Source organism: Morone saxatilis, unplaced genomic scaffold, assembly GCF_004916995.1.
Source record: "Morone saxatilis isolate NCDOM2014 unplaced genomic scaffold, NCSU_SB_2.0 Contig24, whole genome shotgun sequence".
Taxonomy (NCBI): Eukaryota; Metazoa; Chordata; class Actinopteri; family Moronidae; genus Morone; species Morone saxatilis.
In genome coordinates, this window is record NW_023339807.1 from 11,390,476 (window position 1) to 11,403,193 (window position 12,718).

Consider the following 12,718-nt stretch of genomic DNA (forward strand, 5'->3'; position numbering starts at 1 on the left):
TGTGTGTGTGTGTGTCACAGTTTCTAATTTCCTGTGTGTATGTATCACTCTTTATAGTGAGCTGAAACACAGACAGATAGATGAATGGGATGGAGGCAATGTGAAGGTTGGTTACTGAGCTAATCAATGGATGCGTGAATGCAAGGACAGATGAATAAGCGGACTGATAGGTGGAGGAAAGGTGGCGATGGTCTCATCTGATAATATCTATTCTAGTTAGTGTATCTGTCAATCTTCCACCGGGGATCAAAGGATGGGGGAAAAAAGAGAGAGAGAAAGGGAGCAAAGTGTCACTATAAAAATGACAAACAAATATGTGGCGTAGGTCAGCAGCTCACCTAAATTATGATTAAGTGGTTTGTTTGCTATGTCTGATCAGGAACGACATGCAGCAGATCTTTTGTTATTTCTCACATTTTTTGTTTTCAAAATATGTATGTATATATGTATATATATGTATAAAGTAATATATATATATATATGAGCTCAGAGCAGGTAAAATGTTACGAAATGGGGATGAATGAGAGTACTATGACCAGACATCAACAATAATAACATCAGTGCAGATGTGTTTCATTCCTGTGGACTGTATTCACATTTAGACATTTCACATAACAAGCTATTGTCCCCTTGCTGATTTACTAAAATGAGGAAGAAAAAACAAAAGTACAGACTGTGTGCTACAGTATAGCAGTACCCCCTGCTGGTAGCTATTTGGTAGTGCATCTAAAAAAAAGAAAAAAGAGTCATGTGGCCTTCAGTTGTGAACAGTTCAACCAAGTTTCTCCTTTTCATTTTTATGATTTATGTCTTTAATCATGTGACCTCGCAGATTTAGGAACCACTGCCTAGGATATCAGATGTTTGTGAGTGTGAGTGTGTGAGAGAGAGAGAGAGATCAAGAATGTCAGTCTGGTGAAAGGTGGTGCACATTGTACTTTCAGCCAGTCTGAGAGGAAAACCAGACAAGGTGTTTACAGATTAAGCTACATGCTACTATAACCTTGTAAAAAAAAAGGAAGAAAACATGAAGGGAAACGTATTATCTGTCTCTGAAGTTAAAGCTGACCTTTAACTTAACTGCCAAATGAAAAAGAACATGACAGAGCTCCATTTAACAAGGACAAACCTGACATAGATTGAAAAGAAAAGCAGTTTGCCTTATTACTACATACGAAAAACACATGCAATTGCAAATAGAAACAAAATAGACTAATAAAGTCTGGAGTTATGTTTCTATTAATAATGTTTTTGTTTTTAACAATTTAATTATTTTAAAAATTAATATTCATATTTATAATATTAAAATATATACTATTTTTGTGATTTTTAGACATGTACAAACAGACCTAAAGATGACACCACAAATTCAGATAATAATTGTTTGTTTATTAAACACTTAATGAACTGTTTAATACATCAGAACATCAGAATGAGCTTTAGCTGCTTTGTCAAAAACAGACAGTGGTACTGTGAGCTTATATTGTCGTCAAACCTGACATGTAATCTCTGATAGCGGACAAAAAAAACAACAAAAAAAAACCAACAGCTGTAACCTGCTGAAAATGTTTGAGCCACTCACTCTGGAGATGAACATAAAGCCAAGAATCCCTTTAATTAAACGAGTGAATCAATCATTAAAACTGACTATATCAACAGCACAATGTAGAAGAAGGGGGAGAAATACATTCTGTCACACCATTGCTTTTGAAACCGCTGTTGTGCTATTAATGGTGGTGTCCATAAAACACTGATTGTCAACAGAACTGACACATGGTCACCTGGTACGAGGAGATAACGGAGCTGGGAATATAACAAGAGATTAGATGACCACCAACTGTGATTAGCAGCAAAATAAGGTCTTAAGGCAAAATGCTTTCAGGCTAACAGTCTGAGAACCCATTTCAGCTAGCTGTGACCACAAAGGACTCCTTCAAGACTTGGAATACACGTGAAACACTTCTGCCTCACTTCTGCATATTTCTACTTCCCAAAACTTAACTGTGACCATAATCAACCTTTGTGCTCTTTTCCAAACTGCCTTCAGACAAACAGGAAACATTTTCCATTTTCTTTTAACAGAATCAAAAACCCTCCAGCCAGATCATTTCCACGCACAGTTAAAAGAACAAATACTGGGTTGAAAACTGCTGGTAGGCAAGTTTTTAATTAAAGAACTCGTGCTGAGTGCAGATATCAACTGTGACATACAGTATCCACAGTAGACCTTTGAACACCCTTGATTCACTAATGTCTGCAGTTTGGCATAAGAAGTGACTTATGTCACGTGTCCCGCTGAATGGCTGTGTGAAAAATCCAACTAAAAAAAAAACAACAAAGAAGATTAAAATCTCAGCGTCTACTGACCCTTTTATATCTTCTCCAAACACAGCAAACCCTACCAACAAAATATCCATGAACTTTACATGAATAGTATGAAAACAGTATATTGTATGGCATCATCCCACAATATGAGTGGACACTTGAGATCAGCAACTAAAACAAAATGTCTTGAATGTTTAACAGAGTCACCAGAGAACATCACCAATGTCTGAGAAGCCCTAAAATGTTTTATAACAATTTCACAAGTTTCTTATTAATACACTTGGGGAAGTTTTGTTCTGTTTCTCCTGGAAATGGGAGAGTGGGGCAGAAAGTGGAAACAAAGGCTTTAGGAGGCTCAAATCTGCTTTACTTCGGAAACGATTAGTCAGATAACTCAGTCCAGTCAATAGACTGGAGAGGTGCTTTGGATTAGAGGATAATGCTACATAAGCACAAATACAGGAATCATGCATTTCACTGCTTACAACATCTAAGCACATCTAGAAAAACCAATGAGATGTCCACGGAATAAGTCACTTCAGACACTTGGAGGCAGTTTACTGCGATGTACAACAGTGTGTGTTAATTCTACTGTTTGGCAATAAAGATTTCCTGAATATATGTTCACCTTGAATAGAAAAAGTTCAGTTTACTGCATTTGTATTTAGTTTTTTTAGTAATAATTTCACTTCCGAACAAAACTAAGTACACATCTAATGAACCAGGCAGTGTTACTTTGTCTAAAAACATTACTCATCAGTCAAACATGGATTACAGACACATACTGTATGGGCAATATGAGCATTACTTATCCATGCTTTTCTTTTATAATCATATAGTTTTAAATGTGATCTTGTCATGCTAGTATGTCTAAGCACATGATGGCACAGTCTATAAACATCTATAGTCTAATCTGATGTTATTATTTTGGAGGCTAATGATGTACAAACCCATTTATCTAAACATCAAACCTGCTTTAATGCAGTTACGAGGAGATTTTCTGTTAAGGGTCATTTCAACCAAGAAGAAAAAATAAATAAGTAATTTCTGCAGGTTTTCTGCTGCCACTCCGGTACAGTAGGGGTGAATTCAATTTTGCTTATGGTTTTCACAGCATCGAAAAATTATGTTAAAAAGATTACACAAGATCTTTCTGTAGTCCATGGCCCCATATATGTACAGTATATATATATACTGTATGTGTTAATGTGTGTGTACATTTGAATATTAAAATTTTAAACTTTATGCCAAAAAGAGAAGGCTTTTATCACCTAAGTGCTTTTGTCAATTAAAAGGGTTCTGTTTTAATAGTTTAAGTGCTCGTACAGTCATAGTAGCCTTTAATATTCTTCAAACATAGAAAATATAAATAAACAATTTCTATATTTAAGGTCAATTTAATCTACTGTGTGTGTAAGTTTCCAAATTAAATCTGGTTGGCATAACATGACTCCAATTACAGTTATTTAAGAACTGCCACTGTATGGACACACCAAGTGGTTATATTTTTGTTTTTATGCAATAAATGCAACAAATCTTTGAAATAAATTCTAATTTTAGAGCTGATTTACTCTCTGGGTTCTTATTCATTTAAACAAATAATTACATCTTTTGTCACTGTGGAAGTCTCTGTGTGATACAGTTGAAGGGTAAATAATCCTTTTAAAAACAATTATTTATGTTAAGTCTTCATGATGTTCTCAGTGCTTGTTTTAGTTTGCACAAAAATGAGACTTCCTCCGATAAACTCCATTTTTCTCAAGCAGGACTTCTTCAGTTGGTTTGTGCGTAAAGCTTTTCTATATACATTGTGCCTCTTAATGTCACATACAGTTTATCACTGCATTTTTATTATGTAAACTAACTACTTCCTAGCAGCTACACATAAATCTACCTGGGCATCAATTTAGTTGTAAATTTCTTTCACACGATGAGGCTAGAAATTTAACAAAGTGGCTCCCCAAGCAATTAAAAAAACAATTAAACACCCTGAAAGCAATGACAAGATTTATGCAACTGTAGTATAAATGCTCCCCCGCTGTGTGTCTTCCTGTCTCTCCCAGCAGAGGGCAGTGTTGAGCCATCAGGCGATTCAGCCCATGGTTGGAAACTAAGTGGGGGAGAGGTCACTGAATGTGTCAACATGAAATATTCTTCCGTATTGTTACAGTTTCAGCTTTTACTCATTTGTCTCCCGGTTCTAATGACAAACTGCCATCATGTTCAGCAACAGATTCGTGATACAGGTCTGGTTCGAAACTCAAAAACAAAACAAAAAACAGGGAATACGGGTCTTTCTATTCCACACATAAAGTCTGGGGTCTCTTCATTAAGACTGAGAGTTTTTGTGGGCACAATGAATCACCATCTGTATGTGTGGCAGCTCTTGCACTTATCCCTCTTTTATGAGTGTTTCTAAATTCAAAGATAAAAAATCAAGTGCAACCGGTGTCTGTTTTGTCTACAGGTTGAATCATCTACTAGTCTTGAAAACCCACATTCTTAAAAACACTCTCCGTCATCCACTTTTTCCAAACAACGTTGGAACAGAGAGAGTGTGAGTTGCGTTTCAACTTGTCCACGTTGCCCTGTCGCTGTGGTTTTCAGGTACTAATACTTCTAGTCCCCACGTTATACTGTACTATTCTTCTGCATATGAGGGATTCTGTCAAAGCTCCCCCCAAACTTATACCTCTTCCATCACCTCCATCACGATTGTCCTGGGTCCAGTTAGGATCAGGTTGCTGACGGCCCGGTAGTCCTGAGACAGGACGTTCAGTCCGTTCACCGACACCACAAACTGACACACCTGAAGAAAGACAGACAGAGAGAGGAGAGATGATTGATGCTTTGGCTGTAATGGTCTCAGTGTTCACACCAGTCCAACACGTTCAAATCAAACTCAAACAAGAGAGGGACAATAGTTTATTTTTTGCAATGTTGTGCAGTGTTTGGAAATCACAATTTTGTGTGATTTGAGAGGTTTCTTTGGACATTTTAGTGCTCTACAACTGTCTTCCAATGGTTTTTGCTAATTGAATTGAAAATCTATTTGGAAATATGCTAAACTAAAGCACATAACAACAACAATGAGGGCCTGTAATGGGGGTATAGTTTGTCATTTATATGTAATAGACGTGCTTATTTGGTTTCTTGCTGAGCGTCTCATGTCTGCGTGGTAAATAGACGCAGCAGATGATAATTAGGTGAGAGATAAAATCCACCTATCAGCACCTCTAAAGCTTAATAACAGGGTCGGGAGGGTTACATTGAAAATGTGATCTGATACAATTACTAATTATCTGTTAAAATTGAATCAGTACCCTAATCAAAGTATCACAATATTAAAGTAACATAACCTGATTACTTTCTGTAACCTTTAAACTAACAAAACTTGGAAATAAAGACAAGAAAAATGAAATATTAATAAGATGACTTTGGCATATTTTGTAAGACAGAGAACAATTAGAAAAGAAACATTTGAACCAAAATTGAGTCCTATGCTTTGTGTATTTTTAAAGAAAAACCTTTCATTTAGCAAATTCCGGCAGCAGCCTACAGACCATTTTAAAGACTAGAAGGCAGAACTTGCACTGTGCTGTGATGTTGTTCCCCTTTCTGCTTATAAACAAAATAATGGGGGAAATTCCTATTCACTAGAGGACATGATAATGAATTCGCAACTGTACAATCAGATGGTTTCACTCTAGACTCCTGAAGTGTTGTGATGCACTTGTGCACTGTCTGTACTATCTAACAAATACCAAAGCGTAAAACAACAATTTGCCATTTGACAGTATGTTATCTCCCATGCAGAAACTCCATTTAATTAGGGGCCCAGCAGGTGATCTTTTCCCAGAGGGCCCCGAACAGGTTAATCCAGCCGTGCTGTCATCCGCGTGAAAGGGACGTGCTCCAAAAATTTGACACATTTTAAGTGTAAATCAAACAATGCTTCTGTAAGATAACAAATAAATACAGCACCCTAACCCTCGAAGCTGCAGCAGTGCAGAGAAACAAGTAAACACTGATAGTGTTGCCTGACATAAATTACACTAGTTACAACGTGACAGTCACGCTCAAATCACTCCCCTGTCACGCCTGGACCCCGCCTCCCTTATCGCTATTTAACCACCGCTCCAACTCGGCAGCTCTGACAGAGATAAGAGGTCGTTGTCAGAGTTGCTTTCTGGCTGCTGCTCTTGCAACATGGTGCTGCAGTTTCTGGTGCTGCTGTGGTTTGGTTTCTGCAAGATATTACAGGCGCACACTCACACACGCAAGTACACTCCCTATTTGCTGGATTCCAAAGGTTTTCCAAAAATCCTGCAAAATGCAAAAATAATTGACGTATGTCAGAGAAAACAAAAGCACATAATCATTTGGATATTTATATTGCCTATAAATCAACAAAGTGCAGACGTAGACTGCTGAGTGATGATGGAAGAAAAACTTTTACAGATGTGTTTCATGGGCTTAGGGAACTTTAGGGAAGCTATTTAAACCTGGCCTGTTTTCTTACAACAACTGATGTTACATGTGAAACTGAGAATAGTGAATACATGTAGACAGAGCTACTATTTCTGGTTATTTTCACAGCAATTGCTACTAAATGTTTTTCAGGCATTCCTAAACGTTCCAGGAAAGGAGAGATGAAAATAGGCAGAAGGAATAAAGGCAAAAAGAGATTAAGAGTAGATAGAGGGAAGAAAAAAAGCCTAGCATGTTAATCCTGCGCTGCGGAGGAATTTCAGACTGTAATCACATCTAAACCTCTGCAGCCTATATCCCACTACTTGCAGAGTCAAAGTACTGTCCTTCATGCACTTCTGGACACACTCTCTACGCATTTATCCCTCCAAATTCACCTTTCCTTTTAACCTATTTCACTCTCTTCCAACACCTCCCCCTCTTTTCTCTCCCTCTGATGCTTCTCTCCTTTCAGGCAGTGGAGTTGTTAGTCTTGGCTGGGGCCCAGCTGGACTGAATGGCTCCTTGCACTCACAGGGTTAAAATCACTCTCACACAGAGAAGGGAACGAGACAGAAACAGGCATAAAGAAGAGAAGACATAGAGAGAGAATAAACAAAACATGTTAAGAGGCCATGCTGAGATGTTCAACATGCACACAGTGATAACATCTACAGCTGCATGCATGTAGAGAATACTCTTTACAAAAATACTCAGGTGTTGGATGATCTGATGTGTGCATTTATTTCCCTTGAGGAAACAGAAAGCCAGAGAAACAAAAACTGATTAAACTAAAATTTCACACAAGAGGGGGGATCTTTGGTTAGTTTGGTGTTTTAACATTTGACATTTTGTAAACTATGCTCATTCGTGTTTTTGCAGAGAATTAAATGAAAAAATCAAGACCACTCTGATGTCCATTAAGTATGACATCTGGAAGTCTGGAAGCAGGGGGAAACAGCTAGCCTGTTTCTTGCAAATGTTAAAAAAAAAAGCCAAAGTCATTTCTGGGGAGACTCTGTACAGTCAAAACATCCAACCTCAATGCACACAATGTACGGCTCAATGAACCAATCACAACCTGGCTGCTTCCACTGAATGCAAACACAGAACCCTGATCAATTCTGGCCATTGTCCAATAAAATGTACTGAAACAACATGACTATGCTGACTTGTCTTATTTGGTGCAATACTTATAGTAAAGGGAAGCAAAAAGAAAAGGAAAAATATGGAGCTACAGCTGGCTCGAAAGATACAGACTTTTACACACAGTTTATAGTGGATCTTCTTACAGCAGCAAAAAATCAGACAGAGGAACTGCTCAAACTAAAAGACAGCTGACCAAAATGCCTGAAAGGCAACCAATAATAATTTGGCCAATTAACCAGCTATCAGAAATTTGGCTCGACTAAAACGGCTTTCAGCTCACTAATTCACACTTTATATCTTTTTGTTTAATATGTACAGAAAACAAAATGTAAAAATTACATGTTGTGGTTTTATGGAGACTTATGTGCCAGACTATTTCTTGGCGAGGAGCAGTGGCTTCCTGGAGTCTGCTGGTTGCCTGGCAACCTCACAGTGATGACAAGACTCCAGGCAGTCTAAGCAAGAAAGCGAATAAGAAAATAAGTGTTTCCCAAAATGTCGAACTTTTCCTTTAAAAGAGAGTCAGACTGTTGGAACTTTTAGGCTCATGTCAACTGGTCATAATTGTGTGTCTTCAACAATAATCATAAATTTAAAGATTAAATATCCTGCATATAAATGATCTTACAACAAGGCATGAGAGTGTTTTGAGATTACAGTTTCAGATTCATCTAACCTTCAAACCTTCTAATCTTTAAATGTTCATTTTAGGGGTTCAAACCTTTTTAAAAAGAGGTTCAGAACGATGATATCCATATGGTACAAATCATTTAACAGAACATATTATTCAGTACACACACTTGTGATGGTGTGCAAACATGCAGTACAGGATGCACAAATAGACACAAAGTAAGACAAACACACATCCTGCTCTGCCTGTTGCTGTATAAAAGTGCATTTAAAGTGGCTTTAACAGTAACATAACTGGGGTCCATTATGGTCAGGACAATGCTGATGTGTACATCTGTGTGTGGTGAAAAAAAATATATATAAACAAGCACAGGCACAGTGATTGAAAGCATGTATAAGGTGAAATTAGAAGAGCTTCATAATACTTTTTAGTACCTCCCTCCCAGAGGTCAACAGGTGTAAGTTTTTCTTTTAGGCTTTTGCCTAGGCCGCAGTGCCAACACCTCACAGCACAGCATTCCCTCTCCAGGATTGTGTTACTGCTTAATTACACATCAATAAAACTACTCGGGTGAAATGGAACGGGACTGACCTTCTAGGAACTGCAGGGAGCGCAACAAACTCTCACTAAACTGGTGATTCTGTAGCACACACGCTGCTGCACACAAGGAATTTAATCTAAAATGATGATACGGAGTGAAAATCTCATATTTATAACATTCTGGCGGCTACCAGGAGATAAAAGATGATGCTATCATGTCTTCCATGATATCCTCACAGTACGCATGTAGTCCACACTACAACAGAGCTAATCACACACACAAAGACATAAACACGCACAGTTTATGACTTTATAACCAAGTGTGAACCATGACACGTGTTTCCATGGTGATAAAATATGACCGCTGACAGTAACAAAAGCAGAAGTGATATTATTTCCACTGACTGTTTCCTTTCTCAGTTACCCTCCTCTACCGCTGCCTCCTTCCTTATCCTCCAAACTCTTCAGCTCATGTGTCTTCTCGCCGACATCACTCTGAGTTAACATCCTGTCCTTTACTTAGTTGGCAAAGTTTAATTTCGTCCCAGAATTTCATGTTTTTTTTTTTAAAGGGTTGCCACATTTGGGTTTTCATAACGCCTTAGGAGACATTTTAATGTTCATTTTATAATTCCAAGTCTCCACTGGACATTAGCAAAGGTTCATTAATTATTGAATTTGACTTTCCAAAACACAACCAATAGATTATTATACCCTTTATAACTTTTTTTCTCTGCTCCTCTTTCTGGCTCCTGCTGCTTTTTTCAGTCCTTCCCTCTCCATGTTGTGGTGTAAGTTGCTGTGCTCTGCATTCCCAGGATTCCTTGCTGCCAGTATGCTTACATACCTTCATGCCAGCTGTGGCAGCAAAGCCACCATAACCCTGCTTTCCTTCTTCATGACTATGTTCCTCCCTTAACACTTTTCCTGCTCTTACAGCTACTCTCTGCTCCTGTCCTGACACCTCCTCATCATGCAGGCTGAAGTTACAGGAAGCATCTCGCCTCTCTTTCACAGTTCTCTCGCAGTCCGCACTTAAATATAACAGTATATATTTAAGTGTAGATTTGCATTTCTGTACATGAGTTGCTATCTCAGGTTTTGATTTCAATCTCTCAGAATGAAATAACAACAGCTCCCTTCTCCAATCATCATATTGTGTTGTGGGTCGCAGTCATGAAGAGAGTAAAAAAGTCAGAAAGTAACAGATTACAGTCTTTACACATGAACTGCAATACCTCCTTAGCTCACTTTATCTAACCTTGAATCTACATGGTGACATCTACCCTCCTACTATCCTTCCTCCAAACCCTTTTTACCCCACGGCTGAAGTGATGGAGGAAGCCCTCCATACATCTCTCCTGTCTTTACCTTCATGCCAGCAGCAGCTGCAGGTCCACCAGGGTCCACAGCCTGGATGTGACAGGGTTTGCTGCCTCGCACCACAAAGCCCCAGCCCACAGCATCGCCCACAATCTGAAGAACAACAAGAACACGTGTTGGGTACGATATTATATTTCACATGTCTTTAATGCACATGGTTAATATTTAACCTGAGGCAAAATGTGCTTTTGTTATGGGTTTGTGGTTGCAGCTAGTAATTGGACCTTTCAAAAGGAAAGGACAGACATCCACCAACCATAGCAACCATGTCTATAAATTACTGAATACACATAATATGTATGTCCTTGTCTTAAGTGTGATACTCATTTGGCACCTTATGGCAATCACACTCTGAGACAAAGTGCAGTGTGAAATTGGTGTGTTTGTGTGTAGGCATGTGTCTGCTTCCTGCACGGGTGTGTGTGAGGGAACTGTGAGAATGAATGCCAACATCCATGCTAAAGCAGCCTTTGTTAGAGCTCAATTCTGTGTGTTTGTGTGTGTGTGTGTGTGTGTGTGTGTGTGTGTGTGTGTGTGTGTTTTTGTGTGTGTGTGTGTGTGTGTGGCGGTGTCTGTCTCTGTGTGTGTGCGTGCGTGTCCTACAGTGAATGTCTTCTTTAGAAAGGGTCCTCCTGGTGTCTGTAGCTCTTCTGGACTCACTTGTCTTTTCAGAACTATTGAGAAAAACACACACCCAAACACCCACACACAAAATGTTATTTGCTACCATGATAATTAGGAATGACCACAAACACACAAATACTGAAATACACAGACATAATACTGTTAAACGTGTGTGAGTGTGTTGAAAGTGCTAATGTCAGTCACATGCTAACAGGGCCTGGAGGCACGCTACTTCCTGAAACAGTATAGCCCCCCTTCCCCTCCTCCAACTTCCCCTAACCATTACTCACTTCAACATGACTCTACACAGGATTTAAATGGACTTTAACCCTTCATTTCAAATTCACTCCATTAGTAAAAATGATGAAACATTTGACAAAACAGAGAAGACGCAGCTAACTGTTCGGCAACCAGGAAGCAGACGCTTAAAGAATCCATGCACACACACACACACACATACACACACACCATGCATACAACAATTCCCACACATAAACTGGTCATATTGAAAGAAAAATGTGGACTGAGAATGTACACACATTTGATATGCGTCAGATCAAAGCGGTTGTAATCATATGAAATGGAAATGAAAAATGAGGGAAGAAACTGAATTTTAATTTGATCTTTTAATGTTTTTTTTAGGCTTTTAACCAATTTCTGTGTGCATGCATTTCTACACGCCTACACACCATAATATGCCACAAACCTCTAATTAACTGCTCTTTATTCTTGTTATTCAGTCTGCTTTTGTTTTTCTTTGTTTTTCATTCATTTACTGCTCTTTGTTTATTTTATGCTCATAATTAATCCTTTAAAGAGAGGCACTTTGTTCACTGAATCATTACTGATTACCTTTCTGAGGTTTAATGATTGAGATAACACTCATGCTTATGGTTTACAGAACTGAAACTGAATCGGCTGATTAAGGTCTGTATGTCCAATGATTGAGATTTATAAACCAGAAGCAATCTCATGCACTGCTTTAGATATCTGAAACAAAAGAGTATGCAGCTGATTTGTACGTGTTTTTTTATAGTGCAAAAGTAAGTTGAATAAACAACAAGTACTAAAAAGGACTTCCTCCTTTTCGATTGACAAATCACTTTCTGTGTAGTCTGTGTAGTACTTCATTTTAATCTGATAAAACAGAGGAAGTCAAGTGAGAGAGACCTTTTATCCTCTTGATCTGGACATTTCCATAATCCCTCTGTGGAAATCCTGATCTGATCTTCAGGACAACTTCTCTTTTTAATACCTCATCATCTGCCTTGTCTACTTCATATCAGGGGACGGCATCTTTTAACTGCCTGGCTTTATAAATGCAACCCAGAACGTATTACACAAGACACAGGGCTCCTTTTCTTCCCGCACAATTACTAAGGTTAATGTGAGGCAGAGGGGAATTTTGTGTGTGCATGTATGTGTGCCTTCCTTTTCCTGTTCATTGTGTATCGTGCGTGTGAGTGCTGATGTTGAGGGGGCTCTGGAGCTACAAAGAGACTCTGTCAAGTACACTGCTTGGATTAGACACATCAAAGGAAACCTCACAGTAGTAAAGACACACAAAGCAGAAAACACACAAACACACAGACACAC

The 12,718-nt window shown here is 38.5% G+C and overlaps 1 protein-coding gene across 4 annotated transcripts in view; it reads right to left on the reverse strand.

Annotated features, from left to right (window-relative positions):
* Window positions 1–1,368: 1,368 nt before the first annotated feature.
* The window catches only part of deptor (DEP domain containing MTOR-interacting protein), a 34,133-nt gene continuing 22,783 nt past the window's right edge, over window positions 1,369–12,718 (reverse strand). For all 4 annotated transcript variants that reach the window (XM_035672023.1, XM_035672022.1, XM_035672024.1 and 1 more), the window contains exons 8-11: window positions 11,102–11,172; window positions 10,487–10,591; window positions 5,018–5,134; window positions 1,369–4,435 (exon numbers count right to left, since the gene is read on the reverse strand). In XM_035672023.1, coding sequence (XP_035527916.1) covers window positions 4,418–4,435; window positions 5,018–5,134; window positions 10,487–10,591; window positions 11,102–11,172 — 311 coding nt within the window. In that variant the 3' untranslated portion in view covers window positions 1,369–4,417. The remainder of the gene's footprint in view (window positions 4,436–5,017; window positions 5,135–10,486; window positions 10,592–11,101; window positions 11,173–12,718) is intronic.